The sequence below is a fragment of the Lonchura striata genome, chromosome 6 (genome assembly GCF_046129695.1).
Source record: "Lonchura striata isolate bLonStr1 chromosome 6, bLonStr1.mat, whole genome shotgun sequence".
NCBI lineage: Eukaryota > Metazoa > Chordata > Aves > Passeriformes > Estrildidae > Lonchura > Lonchura striata.
Genome location: NC_134608.1, coordinates 62787844 through 62804825, shown reverse-complemented (window position 1 = coordinate 62804825; position 16982 = coordinate 62787844). Strand labels below are relative to the sequence as shown.

The 16982-nt window shown below is 41.4% G+C and overlaps 1 protein-coding gene across 2 annotated transcripts in view; it reads left to right on the top strand.

Annotated features, from left to right (window-relative positions):
• MICAL2 (microtubule associated monooxygenase, calponin and LIM domain containing 2) overlaps window positions 1-16982 on the top strand; it is a 75852-nt gene that overhangs the window by 40976 nt on the left and 17894 nt on the right. For both annotated transcript variants that reach the window (XM_021527535.2, XM_031505075.2), the window contains exons 3-15: window positions 1198-1405; window positions 2029-2145; window positions 3141-3242; window positions 5053-5208; window positions 6123-6223; window positions 7805-8062; window positions 8895-9010; window positions 10055-10181; window positions 10370-10460; window positions 10554-10701; window positions 12777-12976; window positions 13762-13874; window positions 16898-16969. In XM_021527535.2, the coding sequence (XP_021383210.1) occupies window positions 1198-1405; window positions 2029-2145; window positions 3141-3242; window positions 5053-5208; window positions 6123-6223; window positions 7805-8062; window positions 8895-9010; window positions 10055-10181; window positions 10370-10460; window positions 10554-10701; window positions 12777-12976; window positions 13762-13874; window positions 16898-16969 (1809 nt within the window). The remainder of the gene's footprint in view (window positions 1-1197; window positions 1406-2028; window positions 2146-3140; window positions 3243-5052; window positions 5209-6122; window positions 6224-7804; window positions 8063-8894; window positions 9011-10054; window positions 10182-10369; window positions 10461-10553; window positions 10702-12776; window positions 12977-13761; window positions 13875-16897; window positions 16970-16982) is intronic.

The following is a 16982-nucleotide window of genomic DNA, read 5'->3' as shown; positions in this document are numbered from 1 at the left end:
GTTGTGTTAGAGATAGAGGAAGTAGTATATAGTTTTAGTATCCTCCTTTTATATAGCATATTAATGTATTATAGCATAGTTATAATAAAGAAATCATTCAGCCTTCTGAATTGAGTCAGACATCATCATTTCTGCCCATTGGGTTTGCCTGCATTTACAATACAGCCCAGCTTGGCTGTGCTGGAGCTCTCCCACCCTCCCAGACCCACCTTAGCTCTCCCTGCTCCAGCCACAGCAGAGCTGGAACTCATGGCATGGATTTTGTGAAATCTGGGGGATTTGGAGGAGTAGAGGGGGCTCATAGGAGGTATGGAACAACAGCACTGTCCAGCTATAAGACTGTTTCTAATCAGTTTTTAGTAATCACTCAAGGAAATGTAAGCACTAGATATGCTTGGGGTTTAATTAGTTTGCTTTCTGGAAATCCTTTGTCTGTTGGACAGTGAAAATTTACAGCTGTCAACTAAAATTTGGGCAGGAATCTTCTGTAATTGTTTTGGAAGAGATTCTTTCCAAGGGTGCCCAAATTTAGATTTAAGCTTCTGAAGTATGATTGTCCTGAAAGTGAGAATGTTTAGCACTGGGTGAAATGGAATAGGACAGGATGAGTTCCCTGGCCCTGGCAGAGGAGGGCAAGTCTGCTGAGTTTCCTTGGCATGTCCTGCTTTACATCAGTAGGTGAACCAGGCTGTTACATCCACCCTCACTTGAAAGAGAGTAGCTAATAGAGTAAAGCTACTGGCTTATTGTAGGTTTGTTCAGCAAATCTAGTAAATGTACACCCATTTCCTCTTTAAAATAAAAAAAGCCTACAATAAGACCACTTATTTCCTTTCCCCTCCCTTTTACACAACTGTAATGCTGTTGAGAGAAACAGCTGCAAGCACTTGAGAAACACTAAATGGGGATTAGAAATGTGCAAGCAGATGCTCAAAAATGTTTCGTTTTTTGCTGTTTTTTTCTCTTCTCTTCATCAGATGCTTTTGTGTCTGCATTAAGCACAGTTTATCCTCTTTTTAAATAGGCTGAACACCACATGCAAAATGAAATTCCTTTTTGTTGATTGAGGTAAATTACTTGTTTGTGCTCTCAGTAGTGCAAGTGCAGTTGTATTTCAAGTCATACACCAATAGAGTAAGTTGGAAACTGTGTAAGTAATACAAAACCCTGTGTGACACTCCTCCTTTTCTCTGCCAGTGTTTAATTATTGGGGGTGGCCCCTGTGGCCTGAGGACTGCCATTGAACTTGCCTTCCTGGGAGCCAAGGTTGTCGTTGTGGAGAAGCGGGACACCTTCTCAAGGAACAATGTGCTGCATCTCTGGCCCTTTACCATCCATGACCTTCGGGGACTGGGAGCAAAGAAATTTTATGGAAAGTTCTGTGCAGGATCTATTGATCACATCAGTAAGTATCTGAAGGCATGGGCACTGTTCAGATAAGAGGTTACCAGGATCAGAAGATTGGTGGAGACATACTTGATTTGGTAGAAATTTCATCTGCCTTAACCATGTGCCAATACATGTGTGCACACAGAGAAGAAGAAAAATTGTCTCATTTAAGCAAGGTGGAAATAGAACAAGTTACAGACTTATGGAGCAGATTTTTTTGTTAGTGTGGTGTGGTTAAACAACAGGTTTTGATTATGAGGTATGAAGAATATTGATATTTATTCCAGTATGTTGAAGGTAGACATAAATAATAGAGTGAACTATTTTAAAGGGAAATGTGCTGTAAAATTTTATATTCTAAAACATGCTGGTTAGCAGATCTTTTAAATGTCATCAAGAGGCAAACCTCTACAAAAGCATTCTAAGAAACTCAACCAAAATTAGTTTTGCCAACAAGATTGTGCTGCAAGGGGAAAAGGAGGTGGAAGAGAACAACATCCTGTGGTGGTTGCTATGTTTGCATTCATTACAGTATGGGAAAAAGAAATGCTACACACTTGTGTTAACAATGAATTTCAGTTCTGTGGCAGCTGGGGTTGCTTACTTATCAAGCACATCTTTGTCGCTTGCTCTCCACAGGTATTCGACAGCTTCAACTCATCCTCTTCAAAGTTGCACTTATCCTTGGAGTGGAAATTCATGTGAACCTGGAATTTGTGAAAGTCCTGGAGCCTCCTGAAGATCAAGAAAACCAAAGTATTATCATAATGCAGTTCTTTTTGCAGCAACTTCTTTTTGTGCCAGGTGTTATGTGAAATCATACAAGGCAGTCAAATGCTGTTTAAAGAAATAAAGAGTTTTTTTGCTCTTCTTATTCAGCCAGCCTTGTTAGGTGAAGTTCCAGGTGTGATAAGTATCAGTGTGACAGAGCACTGATAAGTCTTAAAGCAAAACCCAGGCTGAGAAGCTGAAGTTCACTCTGCCTTCTGGCATGTGTTTGAGGCTTCGCAGGGAGTCTGGTGTGGCTTCTTGGGATCTTCTTGCAAAAACAGATTTTGATTGATAATATAAATATTGAGGATTAATTAAGTGCCCAGGGCCTAGTTTTGTGTTCACATTTGATATAACTCCCACTGGAACACAGTCTTGTCAGCATTCTTATGCAAGACTTTTAAACAAACAAACAAAAAAAATCTGATTTTCCAATTTCTTTTAATATTAGTTTTTAGGATGTAGTATCACTAAAGTATTTTAAAATTTTAATTAAAACACTGTGGTATCCCTTCAGAGGGTCACATAGTGGCAGTAGAACAGGTATATTAGTTTAAGTAGTTAAAATATGTATAATTTAAAAATATGGACAGTACAAACACTTTCACATAATCAGCTTTGTAAAAATATTAAATTTAGCATTGTGTTAAATGCTAAATTTAGCTTTGTGCTTAATGCTTTCATTTAATTTCCATTTAGAAGGCAATTAAAAGCATTGATGATAGAATGCTCTTTTTCCTCTTTTAGTAGCCAGCTCTTCCTTGCTGTAACCACATGTATGTACTGCCCTGGTAAGGTATTTCTGTGAGAATCAAGTGCTTGAGCATCTTCTTGTGGTGTGGCTCTGAGATAAAGTTACTGCATTAGGTGATCCAGGGAATGAGAAATGCACCCTTTATCTCACTGCCCTTTGCTCAGACTCTGAAATCACTTCTCTGTTGTAATACTGAAGAATTAATAAATATTATTTGTGTTTTCAGAGATGGGTTGGAGGGCTGAATTTCTCCCCATGGATCACCCTTTGTCAGAGTATGAATTCGATGTTATCATTGGTGCAGATGGCCGCAGGAACACGTTAGAAGGTGGGTGAATGTGTGTTTTTTAGCCGTATCAGTGGTCTTTAGGGTACCTTGAAAGATCTGAAAGTCAGAGGAGAGCACAAAGCAGCAGGCTGCCTTTCAATCCACAGACGTCTGTGTGAAAGCTGTTATTTTATGTGGTACCTTTTGGTTTTGTTGTTAAGTCCTAGCTCAAAATAAAATACATTCAACGTCATTTCTGCTTCTGAGCTCTGTCTATTTGCACTGCCTACAGAATGCATTGTGGTGCCATTGGGCTTGCTTCAAGGTTTAGTAATGATATGATGATTTAACTTGAAGGAAGCTGACAAGATGTCAGGAATGGCACAGCCTTTGCTGTTGTGCTGTGAATTTGCCCTGTGTGTTTGAACTCCTGACCAAAAGGTAACTGTCAAGTATTTAATGAAGGCAACAGAGGCTTTGCTTCTTTGTAAATGAGACTGAACTTCAGAAGCAGTTCCTCTAGAAACAATAGCAAAAGATAATAAATAGCTCTAAGGTGTGTGGGTGTAGAGGGTGTAAATGTTTCCTGAACTTGAGTCACTGCTGAGAATTCAGACCACCTGAGCTGTGTTTCTTAGAGAGACACTGGTTAAGCTGCTCCTGCATCACAGGAACAAACCTTTTACTTAATTATATATTTCCCTTTTAACTCTAATGATATCCATGCTAGTTTCCATTCTCTAAGTACACTTTTTCCTTTTGTTTTTATTAGCTTCATAGTTTGTCTGCTTATTCTTTCATCTGCCAACTACAGTGTGCTTACAGTTAATTCCTTATGATGCTGTACTATATTGTTGTCTGGCTGTCCCCCATAAAAGACTATTTAAATAGTCAGGTACCAGCAAAACCTAATTATTCTTACCTCACCTGCAGACTCTATCAAGAGGCTAATGTTTATCATCATACCAGGATCTAGGGGAGTGATTGGTGCACTGAAGATATGTACAGAAGCCTGTGTTGTCATATCAAATCTATCCCAATGAAATAATGAGAGCATATCAAGAAGCACAGAGACAAAAATCCATAATCAATTTATTTCTTGTTATAATATAACATATTCATATGATGTCATCTGCAGTGGGCTAAGAATACACTAAGGATCCTCTGTCCTATTTCATAATTTAATTACAGATGAGGGGAACATACAGATGGAAAAACTTCAATGTGTGATTGTAAGATTGTGGCCCAGGGGTTTTTTTTCAGTGAAAAGTGAAAGCAGAGATGAAGTGAGGAGCTTCTTGGTTGGTCTCACCTTGGAAATATAACAATTAATCCACTGAATATTTTTCAATTCCGAATATCTGTGAAAAATCTAAGCTGGTAGTGTGTGCACCTAAGCACTGCTACAGGGGTTTCTACTTTTCACATCATTTTCTGCTGCTTTTGACTGCTTATGTCTTGCATCTTTTTCAAGAGCTGTTTACCACCTATATAACAAATACCTAACTTGCCATTTAGTAGGTTAAAAATGTCTCCCTCCACTGAAATTGACCTATTCTATTCCCAGACATGTAAAAAAAAATTCCTTGTTTTTCTTTAGTCATAGCTTTTCTTAACTTCTTCCCTTAGTTCTCCACCCAACCATTTTTTAATGAAACTTTATCTTGAATGCAGTGCAGCTCTAGTTTTGCAGCTGAAAATGGGAAGAATAGACTCTGCATTCAAGGGAATTTTGGAGGCATGGTGGAATCTACTGATGGTGTGTTGTTTGATGAAGTGTAGGAAAGATACTGAGCTGTCTTGAGCTGATCCTCCCTGAAAGTCCAGTCTGAAGTCTGCAGTGGTTTTAATTCCTGTCTTTGCTCACCAGGCTTCAGGAGGAAGGAATTTCGTGGAAAGCTGGCTATAGCAATCACTGCCAATTTTATAAACAGAAATACAACTGCAGAAGCCAAGGTAGAAGAAATTAGTGGGGTTGCTTTTATCTTCAACCAGAAGTTCTTCCAGGACCTGAAAGAGGAAACGGGTGAGTGCATCCTCATTTTTTCCACTACCAAATACAAGAGGCAGCAGGGGAACTCTGTGTGCCAGGCCACCCTCGTGTTACTGGTAACATCAGTTTTGAATAATCTGTGTAAAAAAATTTCCAAGTGATAAAATATTGTTGATGTCAGAAGCTTGCAGATGGAGGTCTCCATTTATGGTACAGTGGGATATTTTTTTAGCTTGGGTGTTGCCACATCATGGCTTGTTTTAGTGTTTAAATTTTTCTCAACTGCAAAAATGTCTGCTACGTTGAACAAATTTGGAAGAGCATTTTCAGGGCCCAGAGATTATTTCCCTTAAGACATGATTTGTTTTGTTTCTATCTGTTCACATGCTGAACAGCCTAAACCCTTTGAAAAGGTCTCTGCCCTTTTGGGAGGAGTTTATTCTTGCTTTTTGATGTGTGGAGCTGATAAACTGAGAAGTCCTAGAATCTGCCATAAATACTAAAAATATGAACTGTGAAATACATCTTAATGGAAAGGAAGATGAATCAACTCTATTCTTGATTTACAGCTGATTTTTAAAAAATTACTATTATGATTGAAACCAAACCCTCTGGTTAGACCCAATGCCAGAGCCCTAGCAACCCAAAAACCACTTTTCTCCCTTGGCACCCAGTTCTACCTCAGGAACAGTTAATGCTGTAGTTAACTAGCTGTTCCCTGAAAGAATGCTGAATAACTTTCAACTGTGCTGAGAAGAACTCCTGTTGGGCGAGACCACTCTCCTCTCTTGTTTTGTTTCCTAGCATTTTGCCCACTAATCCTTCATCCCAGCTGCGAGAGTGGATGCATCCCAAGAAGGAAAGGCACCTGCCAGGATCAATCCCACACTGTTAGTAAATTATATAGGCAGGGCACTGCATTTGGTGACAAATGTCTCTCTTTTCAGGCATTGACCTGGAGAACATTGTTTACTATAAAGACAGCACGCATTATTTTGTGATGACAGCAAAAAAGCAGAGTCTTCTGGACAAAGGAGTGATTATTAACGTATGTAAAAATGCTGGTTAAACCCTCTTTTATTTGCTTGGCACAGAGTAAGTGTGAACATCTGCATAAACCTTGCTGCATGTTAGAAAGGGTGTTTATAGACTTAATCGCTTCATTCAAGCTCAGGTCACTTGGATCTTACTCTGACAGTTTTAGAATTTGCTTTTCCCTTCAGTCAGCTCAAAGTTTCAATAGAGAACTGAAAACAATACTACCTAAATTAACCAGTTTTGAAACTGGCTGAAATGGGATCTTGACTTACCTTGGAAATACGCGGTGGGATTGTCACAGCAGAAAATAAAAACCTCAGTTATTTAAGGGTGAACTTAGCACAGCTATGTTCAATTTTATCAAGCAAATAAGGAAGTGTAAAAACCCTACCCCAGGCTAAATTGCAAATTCTCTAAAGTGGGTGAAACATGATAGAAGAAGGCTATAAAAATGACGGCCTGACCTTTCAGGGGTACTTGTGATTTTGAGGTATTTTTTTCTGTTGGTTTTTTTTTTTTCCCTTTCTTCTGTAAAATATAGGGTTTATTTTCTTTTGTTTCTAGAAAGTGTTATGGCACCACTTAAATTTCCTTTTCTGGAAACCCAAGAGAGTTCAATTTTTCTTGCAAAGTACGGCAGTGCCAAAACAGCCAAGTGCAATTTCCTGAAGGAAGTACTTGTGGGGAACAGTCAGAAGGGCTTTTGGCTTCTGAAGGGACCACTTAGCTCAGTGCCATGATTCTCTGCTCCCAGGGCAGAGCTGCTGTCCATGACCAACCAAGGTGGGAGAGAGGAAGGGCAGAACCCCTTGGAGGAGTGAGGTTGTGGGGCTGGTGTTTGTAGGTGAGGGCAGTCCTAGGGGATGTGTGGGGAGTTTGGAGCAGAGGAGCAGCATCTGTGGCTCATCAAAGCTGTTTTCCTGACCTACTCAGCTCTGAGTGGAAAAAAATCAACCACCCCAGTGTGTCTGGTGCAACTGGGCTAATAGGGGTTCTGTGGTATCATCTGTGATTAGGGGTCTCATCCATGATTAGGCTGGAAATAGAACCTGCCTCATTAATAATCACTGCCTTTAAGTAGGATGACCTGTAAAGGCAGGGTCCTTTGCCACTCTGCCCAAGGAAAAACCCAGCCCAAAAATGAGCAGAAAAGCTGCTACGATCCAGGTTTGGATGTGATGTTGTTACTGAGATGTCGAGTCAAACCTTGAGGCTGAGTCCCCCATGTTACAGCATCAGTGCTTCTGCTCTTCTGTGGATTCAGATGTGGGGTGCACGTGTGCAGAAAAGCATTTCAGTGATCTTTTGATGTGAGAGAAATAACTTTCTGAAACATCACATGACCAAGGAACTGGGAGGAGTTTGTAATCTTCTATTGCAAACAAAGCTGCTTGTTCAGTATGGGCAAGGAGAATTTCTGTTTGGGACAGTACCTGTGTTTGTGCATTGGCTGTTTGGAGGAGATGACAAGTGTCACTTGTTTCTTGTTGCTGTGAGGTTTGTGGCTCCCAGTCTTGCTGTGACTGTTCCAGAGTCACAGTATCAGAGAGGATACTGGAGTTGCTCATCCCACATCCTTCTCTCCTTGCAGGACTCCATTGATACCGAGCTGCTGCTCTGTGGGGAAAATGTGAACCAGAGCAATTTGCTGTCCTACGCCAGAGAAGCTGCTGACTTTGCAACCAACTACCAGCTGCCTTCCTTGGATTTTGCAATTAATCATTATGGCCAACCAGATGTAGCAATGTTTGATTTTACCTCCATGTATGCATCTGAAAATGCTGCACTAGTGAGAGAGAGGCACAGACATCAGCTCCTGGTGGCTCTTGTTGGAGATAGTTTGCTTGAGGTAAATCTTGGAATGCCTTCTGAGTAGTATTTTCAGGAGTTTGTTTTTTTTTTTTTAATTTCCTTAATCCAACCATTTAACCTAACCTCCAATATAAAATGTCTTCTTTTACATGTCCTGAAACAGTGGTACCTTCTTTGGAATAGATTTTTTTTTTTTCCCCATTTTTTCTTTTCTCCTTTTTTATGCCATAGTTTGTCATAGCTTATACTTGGCTGGCAGCCTGTGGCTGAGATCCCATTTTGCTTTATGCAATTTGTGTTTCTGTCTGAAAACTGTGAGCTCCGTGTCCTCAGCTTGGGTGCATGGCACAACTTTACTGAATTCCGTCATAGACAAAAAGTTGATCCAAATTATTATTGCAGTCTCTTTGCCTAAGTATGTTCCCTTCTTTTCTTCCTGAAGTGAAAAGTACATGCTGCAACTATTTTTTTTTAATTCATGCTGACAGCCTGAGGCAGTTGAAAGCAAATTTAGAAGACGGAAAGGGTATCTTTTTTTTTTTTTTTTTTTCATTTTTTCCTTTAATAATTCTTGAGTCTTCTTTTTTTTTTCTTAGCCTTTACCTTTTGGGGCTAAGAAATTTGTTTTTATATGTAGAAGTAAAAAAAAAAAGGAAAAAGTAAAAAACCTAATATTTTTTCCCTGACTATGACTTAGAGGAGAGGCACATTTAAAACCTGCAAATGTTGGCCTCTGTTGCATTTTGACTTTTTCTGGGCTATTTTTCCAAGAAAGTATGAAACCCTGGACTCCAAATTCGCATTGAAAGTTAATTTTGTAGTAAGAACTTAAGAAATGTAAACAATTGAAGTGTAAATGCCTCTTGCAGCCATTCTGGCCGATGGGTACTGGCTGTGCACGAGGTTTCTTGGCTGCCTTTGACACGGCGTGGATGGTGCGGAGCTGGGCGCAGGGGAAGCCCCCGCTGGAGATCCTGGCTGAACGGTGAGTGCTGCTTTGCTCCCCAGCATCTCCAGTGTTTCAAAGAGGCCACAGCTGCTGCTAGAAGGCAATAGATTTCAGAATGCTATCAGGAGAAATATTATTAGGGTTTGAATCACTGATTTATGTCTCTGAAGTGTGATCCTTAAAGAAATAAACCAAAGAGACCTTGTATCAAAAACCCCAAATCTCTAGCCGTCTCAACACCTGGTTTTTTATCATTAAAAAAAAAAAAAGAAAAAAAATCCTGAAAGGAGCTTAAATAAATTCTTCTTTCAGAGTTGGTCTCTGTGATTTTAACTCTGCATTTTGGTGTAGTGGTACTCTCTTTAGGCTGATAAATATGTAGAGAATTGTTATAATGCTGCACCAGAAACTTTTTTTGACTGGAGCAAGAAAACCTGTTGCTAAGTACAACAGAGTCTTGGTGTCACCATGGTCTGATGAAGTTGAAATTGCTAACTTAGGTTCTGCTGGCAACCACCCTACTCTGCTACAGCTGCCCAGGCTGTTTTGGGGCAAATACGTAATAGGAAGAGGCATGGTTGTGGGAATGCAAGCAGGAGCTTTACTAACTACAGCACTTTGGGAAGTTTTAAGATAGAAGCCTGTCGGATGACTCAAACATTACCTAGTCCCAAATGGAAAATTGAACAACATAGTAAAAAAAGCTGTGGTGGTTATAGGAATTGCAGGATGACAGGATTTAGTGCTGTTGTGTGGTAAGTTACTTCTTGAGTAGATGTTAAAGCAAAACCAGATGACTGGATGATGTAAGGTCCTATTTTTCCCCCTCCTTTTTCTTGCTCACTTCCTGCCTCAGGAAAATATGGACTTAAGCTCTGAGTGTCCATCTTGTCCTTTTTCTGTCTGGCATCCTTCTGTTGAGTGGGGATAAGAAATGGGATGGATGCATTATGCATTTGATCCATAACACTTGTCCTGGCATAACCAAAATAAGGTTTAGGCAGCTGCAAAAAAACCCCAATCTCTTATGGAGAAATATTTATTTTAATACATAACTCTTGCATCTTTTTCCTCTGCAAGAGAGAGCATTTATCGACTCTTGCCTCAGACGACCCCTGAAAATATTAATAAGAACTTTGACCAGTACACCATTGACCCGGGAACAAGATACCCAAACTTGAACTCGAGCTGTGTTCAACCTCACCAGGTCAGTACTTAAAAGGCTTGCTTGTGAAATCAGTTCTTTTTTTATCAAGGGTAAATAGAACTGCAAGGAGTGTGTCAACAAAATCTTCAGGAGACTATTTAATTTAGAACCAGCTGCTGATAAAGCTAACCTGGAAACAAAACCCTTTTTTTGTCTGACATTATGCTGGTAATTGCTTTTCCTTGTAGGTGAGACAATTATATGTTACCAATGAGCTACAGCAGTGTCCTCTTGAAAGAGTGAGCTCCATTAGAAGATCAGTGAACCTCACAAGACAGGGTAAGTGGCATCTCTTGTTTGCTGTAGCTTAACATTTGTGGCCTTCTGAGCATGCAAAAGCTGACTGAAATGTTTGCTTTCCCATTTCTACAGAGTCAGATATTCGGCCTAACAAGCTTTTGACGTGGTGCCAGAAGCAGACAGAGGGATACCGAAATGTTAATGTCACTGACCTGACCACCTCCTGGAGAAGTGGCCTTGCTCTATGTGCCATCATCCATCGCTTCAGGCCTGACCTCATGTAAGTGACAGCTGTGGAGCTCCTCAGGGCAGGCATTTGCAAAGGGACTACCCTTTGCAAAGACCAGAACAACCCTGACACTCTGCAGTCCCCTTCTGTGGCTGCTTTCTTCAAGGAAGTGCACACCATGGCCAGGTTTGGCGGGAGGAAGGGTGGGGTTGGGTTTGCTTTGTTTCTTCTGTATGCACTTGCACGCTGTTTAAAATGAAATATATGTGCTTTCAAAGAGCTAGGAGGGTTTTGAACCCTATGATTTATCATGTTTGTGGGAGTCATGTGTCTATTTAAAACAAAATTTGCAGTTCTGGGGGAATGTGTAGAGCTGTGTTCCGGGATCCCTGGAGACAGGTTTTAGTGTCTGAAACCACAGCCATGAAGTACAGTCCTGAGTTACAGAAATGTGGGGTGAGCCTGAATGAGCCATCCTCCATGTGTTGTACTGGTTGCTGTGACAGTCAAATAGGGAAATGCTGGACCATGGAGATGGAGGTTTTGCATGACTCTGTCCAGGAGAGCACAGAGTCCTTTCACGTGGGCAAGGCAAGGGCTGGGCCTTGAAAATTATCTGCCCTAGGGGTTGAGTGTAAACAAGCATTCCCCTTTTGGCACAGTTTCTGGGGTCCTAGTGCTGTATGAACCAACTCCATGCGTCTGAATATTTTGCAATGTCCCATAGTTAGATACAAGAAGGTCAGTGTGTAACAGGTGTCAGGAAATGCCAATTGCTGGCGCTGCCGGGTGCAGTCTGTGGGGTGACTCTCTTATCTCACCAGTCTCCAAAATGCAGTGGATGCATTCTCTTGTCTTCCTACAGAGCCTTCAGAGTCACACATGAATTACTGTCAACCTCCCTTTATTGTGGATAAATGAAAGGAATGATTGAGCTGTTTTATGAGGTGTGATAAATTGGGTAAAAAATAAGAGTGGTACCTAGGGTGCTTGTACAGTTTGTGCCAGAGGAAGAGCTGAGATTTTAAGAAACTTGTTTTTGAAATTTAAGGAATTTTTTTGCCTTGGGTTAGTTTGAAACAATTAAAATTATGGATGTTTTTGGGGGAGAGGGTACAGAAATCTAAGTAATCTTTGCTGCCTGTGGAAAACATGTTCTCTACACTGCTCTCTACAAAGCTGGTAAATTTATCTTCCTGAGCTAACAGACCTCATGCTGTTCAATTAATGTTATGTTTGGATCTTGTTGGCTTTTTGAATTCAATGAGCCTGCAGAAGGACTTGGCTGGATGAAAGCTAGGCAGGCAAGAGAGGTGGCTGCCAGTGACAGCCCCCAGCTCCAGAAATGGGCAGTTGTGTGGGTGAGACAAGAGGAGAAATTCTTTGGGGAGTCAAAAACTCACGTTCCACTGTGAGGAGAAAGAAACTACCCTGCATGGAGCTTTGTAATTTATTCACATGTTTATTTTAATCATGAATTTTGGAAGCTGTTCAAAAGATCAGAGTCTTAGAATAGGTCCCATAGAAAATGGATTAGAGTGGATAACAGAGTTCCAGATGTGTGATGTACTTTAGTGCTCTGCTAAATTCAGTTGTGACCTGGACAGGAGGTCCCTGCTCAAACTGTGTGTGTAACACCTTAAAAAGGGAGTGCCTGTGCATGCATGTGCACACACATATAATATGCTACTTGCATACAATGCTGCCCTAAATTTATTCCTCCTGGCTTTCATGATTTATAAAACTAATTGAAACTAAGTAATCTGTTGCCAATGGATGAAGTTTGTAGTAGTTCAGCTGTAGTTGGAGAAGGAAAAGGTTTCTTAGCACTTCTGAGGAAGAATCGCATCTCTCCAATAAATAAGGATATTTTTTTTGTGGGACTACATCAAGGTCTATTTTGGTGAAAAAACTTTTAAATTACATTTCTGGCCAAGTCAGTATGTTTAATAAGGGGATTTGTGCGAGGCTGTTACCTTTGGCACTGGTACCAGTCAAAGGCTGGTACCTTTGACTCCGTAGCTTTGACCCAGTGAGGTGCCCGTACCCACATTCCTGGTGCTGCTCTGCCGTGGGCACCCCAAAGGGAGCAGGGCATGAGCGACGGCGCTGTGCTGTCCCCGCAGTGACTTCGAGGCCCTGAAGGAAGAGGACGTGGTGAGGAACAACCAGCTGGCATTCGACGTGGCCGAGCAGGAGTTCGGCATCCCGCCGGTGACCACGGGCAAGGAGCTGGGCTCGGCCGGGGAGCCCGACAAGCTCAGCATGGTGCTCTACCTGTCCAAGTTCTACGAGCTGTTCCGGGGCACCCCGCTGCGCGCAGTAGGTGAGGCACAGCACTCCTGAGCTCTGGCAAATGGGAAAGGGCTTCATCCCAGCTGCTGGCTCTTGAGTCTTTTCCTAGCACAGCCATTCTGGCCTGTTGATGCTTCTGCCTCTCTCAGCCCCAAATTATCAGGCTAGGCCAGAGATACGAGGCCTTGAGGGGAGGAACATCAGGAGATGGGCAAAGATTCAAAAGAGGCTCTCACCCCGATGTGGTTGTCCAGCTACTTTATTCCATGAGATCCAGGGAAAAGAGAGTGAACAGGAAGGGTCAGGGGCTTATCTGGGCTCTGGGCAGGGAGGGCTCTTCTGGCTCTGCTTCATCAGGGCAGGAAGGAGGGGACCATGCTTATCTGATCAGAGTCACAGAGGTCCTGTAAATGGGGAAAAGCACAGCCCGAGTGCACTGTAACAGCCTGTAAGGGTTACCTCGGGCTTAACACAAGAAAGGGGGAAAAACTTGATTGAATACCACGGTTTTGTGGGTCCTTGGTGGTTTCAGGGAGTAGGAGCAGCTGGATAACTGCTGCTTGACATCATGAAGGGCATGTATCAAGTTGTTGGTGTGATTCCCCGGTAGGGATGACCGCACACAGCACATTCATGCTTGTGTTTTTCTCCTTCTTTTTTTTAAACCACCCAAGACCAAGATTCCACGTATTTACTTTTATTTGCCTGTGTTTAATATATAATTGCTGCCAGCACTCAACTGGAAAGCTTTGGCTTAGTCAGAATAATTTAAAAACAAATCTATATAAATATCCTAAGCAGCTGTTTTTTTAACAGATGCTGCTGAGAAGCAAAATGGAGAAAATAAGGATCTTGGTTCACTGAAATCATCGAATTTCATCTTTAATAATTATAGCAATTTAACCTTACCAAGAAAAAGAGTACCAAAGGTGAGTTGTGAAGCAAAACTTGCCCTATCACTTTTTTTTTCTGAAAAGATGAAAATAAACTTTTACATAAATAGAGGCTCAGAAATAGGGGATTTATATATACACTACTATAATTTTCTGAGTTATTTCTATCTGTAAGAAAAAGAGTCCTGTAGCTCTGTATTCCTGGAGTTAAATATACAGCCATTTTATTATATATATGTTCAAATAATCAGTGCTATGCTAGGTTGTTTATTAATTAGAAGAGAGTACTGCTTTTTGAACAGAGCAGTGATTTGCAGTTTCTGGATGCTGTCAGGGCTCTGAAGAGAAGCTTTCCAGCTCTACAGAAGAAAGCTGCAATGGTGACAAACTGGTGGGCAGGTTGATCAGCAGCTTTGGGATAACAATCTCTTAGTCATGCCCATGTACTTTTCTCTTTTGGTTACTTTTTAATGAAGACTTACTGACAGGCCCTGTTATGTGCCTGTATTATAAAAATATCCATGCCCATACATGCTGTTATTAAGGACTTCAGAGCCTTGAAGCTTTGCAGAGGCCTCAGTTAACAGATGTACACATCTACTGAATTTGTGAGTATTTTAATATACTGCTTTTTACATTTGTTGCTCTCTTGTCTTATAGAAATATAGTTTCTATTTTTTTCACCTGAATAATTACTCCAGAATTTCCAGATATTTCCTATGCTGAATTTGTCTTGAATAATATCTTCTATCCACAAACACGTTTTCAAAACCTGTGGACAGTCAATTGTCCAGTAACTTCAAATATCCTTGTTAGGAAATAATTTTTTCCTGCCACCCACACACACACAAAACTAAGTGACATGGTTCCCACATAGCCAAGCAGTGAGAAGCCAAACAGGCAGAATAAACTTTGCTTTTTCTTGTGGGTGACATCTTTAAAAGGAAAATCTTTATCATTACCACAATGTTGTTTTTCAACGAGTTGTTTGCAGAAGTAAACAGACTTTTAGCAGTGGGGAGAACTTTCCATTACTGAGCCATAGAGCCTCTGATTAACCTCCTGTCATGAAATAAGCCTGCTGCCATAGCAGGAGCTGGAGTTCTTGGCACTACGTGGAAGCATGAGGTGATTTGCTTGAAGGACCCCTCTGGTTTCCCACTTGGAAATGAGAAGTGGAAGTATTACTTCCCAAATCAGCTTGGGAAACAAGGCGTTTTGTGTGAGGTTTTGCAGCTCTGTCATGGATGGGCTGTGAAACCAAGCAAGGTGAGTTAGGGTACTTGGATTAGGACAGACTTGGGAGTACCATAACCAGCTGAAACTGCTGGAAAATTAAGCTCCTTGGAAAGCAATTGCTTGAGTTCAGGGTTTGGCTGTGGCTTCAGTTTTTTAGGGTTCTTTTTCCTGCAAAAAGTGTGCTGAGCATTATCCAGGTATATATATATCAAACGTTCTGTCCAGGCTTTAGGAGAGCAGAGAGTGTTGCTAGTTGAACTTTTATGGCATGTAGTTTGTCCTTGGATTGGACTGGAGGAGGGATCTTTATCTGGGCACAGGCTGTGAGAGACCAGGAAGCAGGGCCTGGAGCTGGGGTGGCTGTGGCTGTTCTGGCAGCCTGTGCTGAGCTGCATCATGTTTTCCATTCTCCTCGGAGTGTCAGCCTGGCTGGAGAGGAACTGAGATTTCCTGTGCTCCAGACTAATAAATGAATGGAGGTGTTTACACAATGCAGGGCGCAGCCCTTTTGGAGCCTTTTTGGAGCCTTGCTCGGCAATTAAATTGCTTTGTCTTTCACTTCTTTGTCAGCGTGTTAATGAGAGTCCTTTCATTCTGATTTCTGAAAGGTAGCACCTTGCTTTGCTCCATTCACTCTAGCAAAACCTGCTTTTATGTGGCCCAGGCTATTATGCAGAATACATTGTGGTGTTCTCTGTTCACCTTTTCTGCATAGACTGATGACTGTAGGTAGTGCAAAGCTGAGTTATACTGAGCTGCTGCTTTGAAGACCATGTAGCAAAGCAAAGTAATTGAAATATTGTCATCTGATTCCTTTGGTGATTGCCCACAAGTTGTTTGGGATTACTTGTCTTCAATGCATAATGATTTATTACAGTCAGTCTATATGTAAAAAGGAAGCCTGCATTCTTTGATCTTTATTCCTTTTTAGGTTTTTTTAAGTTGACTGAGCAGACACTAAGTTACAGCGTGGGCAAATCCAAAAAGTAGAATATAGTTTATTGTTAGTAAATTATCACTGTATCAAGTCTTCATGACTGAATGTTGTAAGAAGTGATAAAAATTTGCCAGCAATGACTACTTTTCAAGTTTGTGCAGACTGAGTATGAAGTGATTTGTGTAATCTCTAGCTGAGTAAAATAATGAAATATGTGCGTGGCTCAAGCACAAAAGAAGCAATTTGGTTGCTTGAGTGTTGTAATGTTCAGCTATAGTCAGGGAGGTGAACCTTATGAGGGAGACAGGCCTTTAAGGCAGCCAGTAATTGCTCAAAAAAGGAAGTGTGACTGCACTATGAATTCATGATCTGCATGCAGACAGATGGGTTAAGAGAGACTTGGGGGTTACAGTGAAAGAGTGAGGGGTTTCTGGATTTTGTTACTTCTCTGGAAAACAGTGCAGTCTAGCTGAAAATTGACAGAATAACTCATGCTGTAAAACCGTTTTTTCAAGGATATGTTAGTGTTTTATGAATTATAAACTCCTCAGTACTGAAAGAGGGACAGATAAACACCAAGTTGTAGGGCCTGTTTAGTACAGTGTACAAACATGCATTCTCATGCCCTGGAGTCCAGTTAGAGCTCCCAGTCCCAGGGGCTGTGTGACAGCTTTTACTGCCCTGATACCTGCATGAGGAGCAGTCAGCTGAGCTGGGGGCTCTGATGGGGCAGTGAGACCCCCTGATGCTGGCACTGCTCACCTGTGTGTGCCTGACTGAGCACAGCCCAGACCTCACCTGCCTGGGGATGGAACTTCTCCTGGGAGGAACTTGGGAATTGCTGCAGTAACCCATGGAACTTGTTTTGGCTTTGCCCTTTTAGGTTGAAGGGAAAACAGAAGAAAATGAGACTAACAAAAGGCGTCGGAAAGGACTCTTTGGTGTCTTTGAGAAGGTTGGTGTTCAGT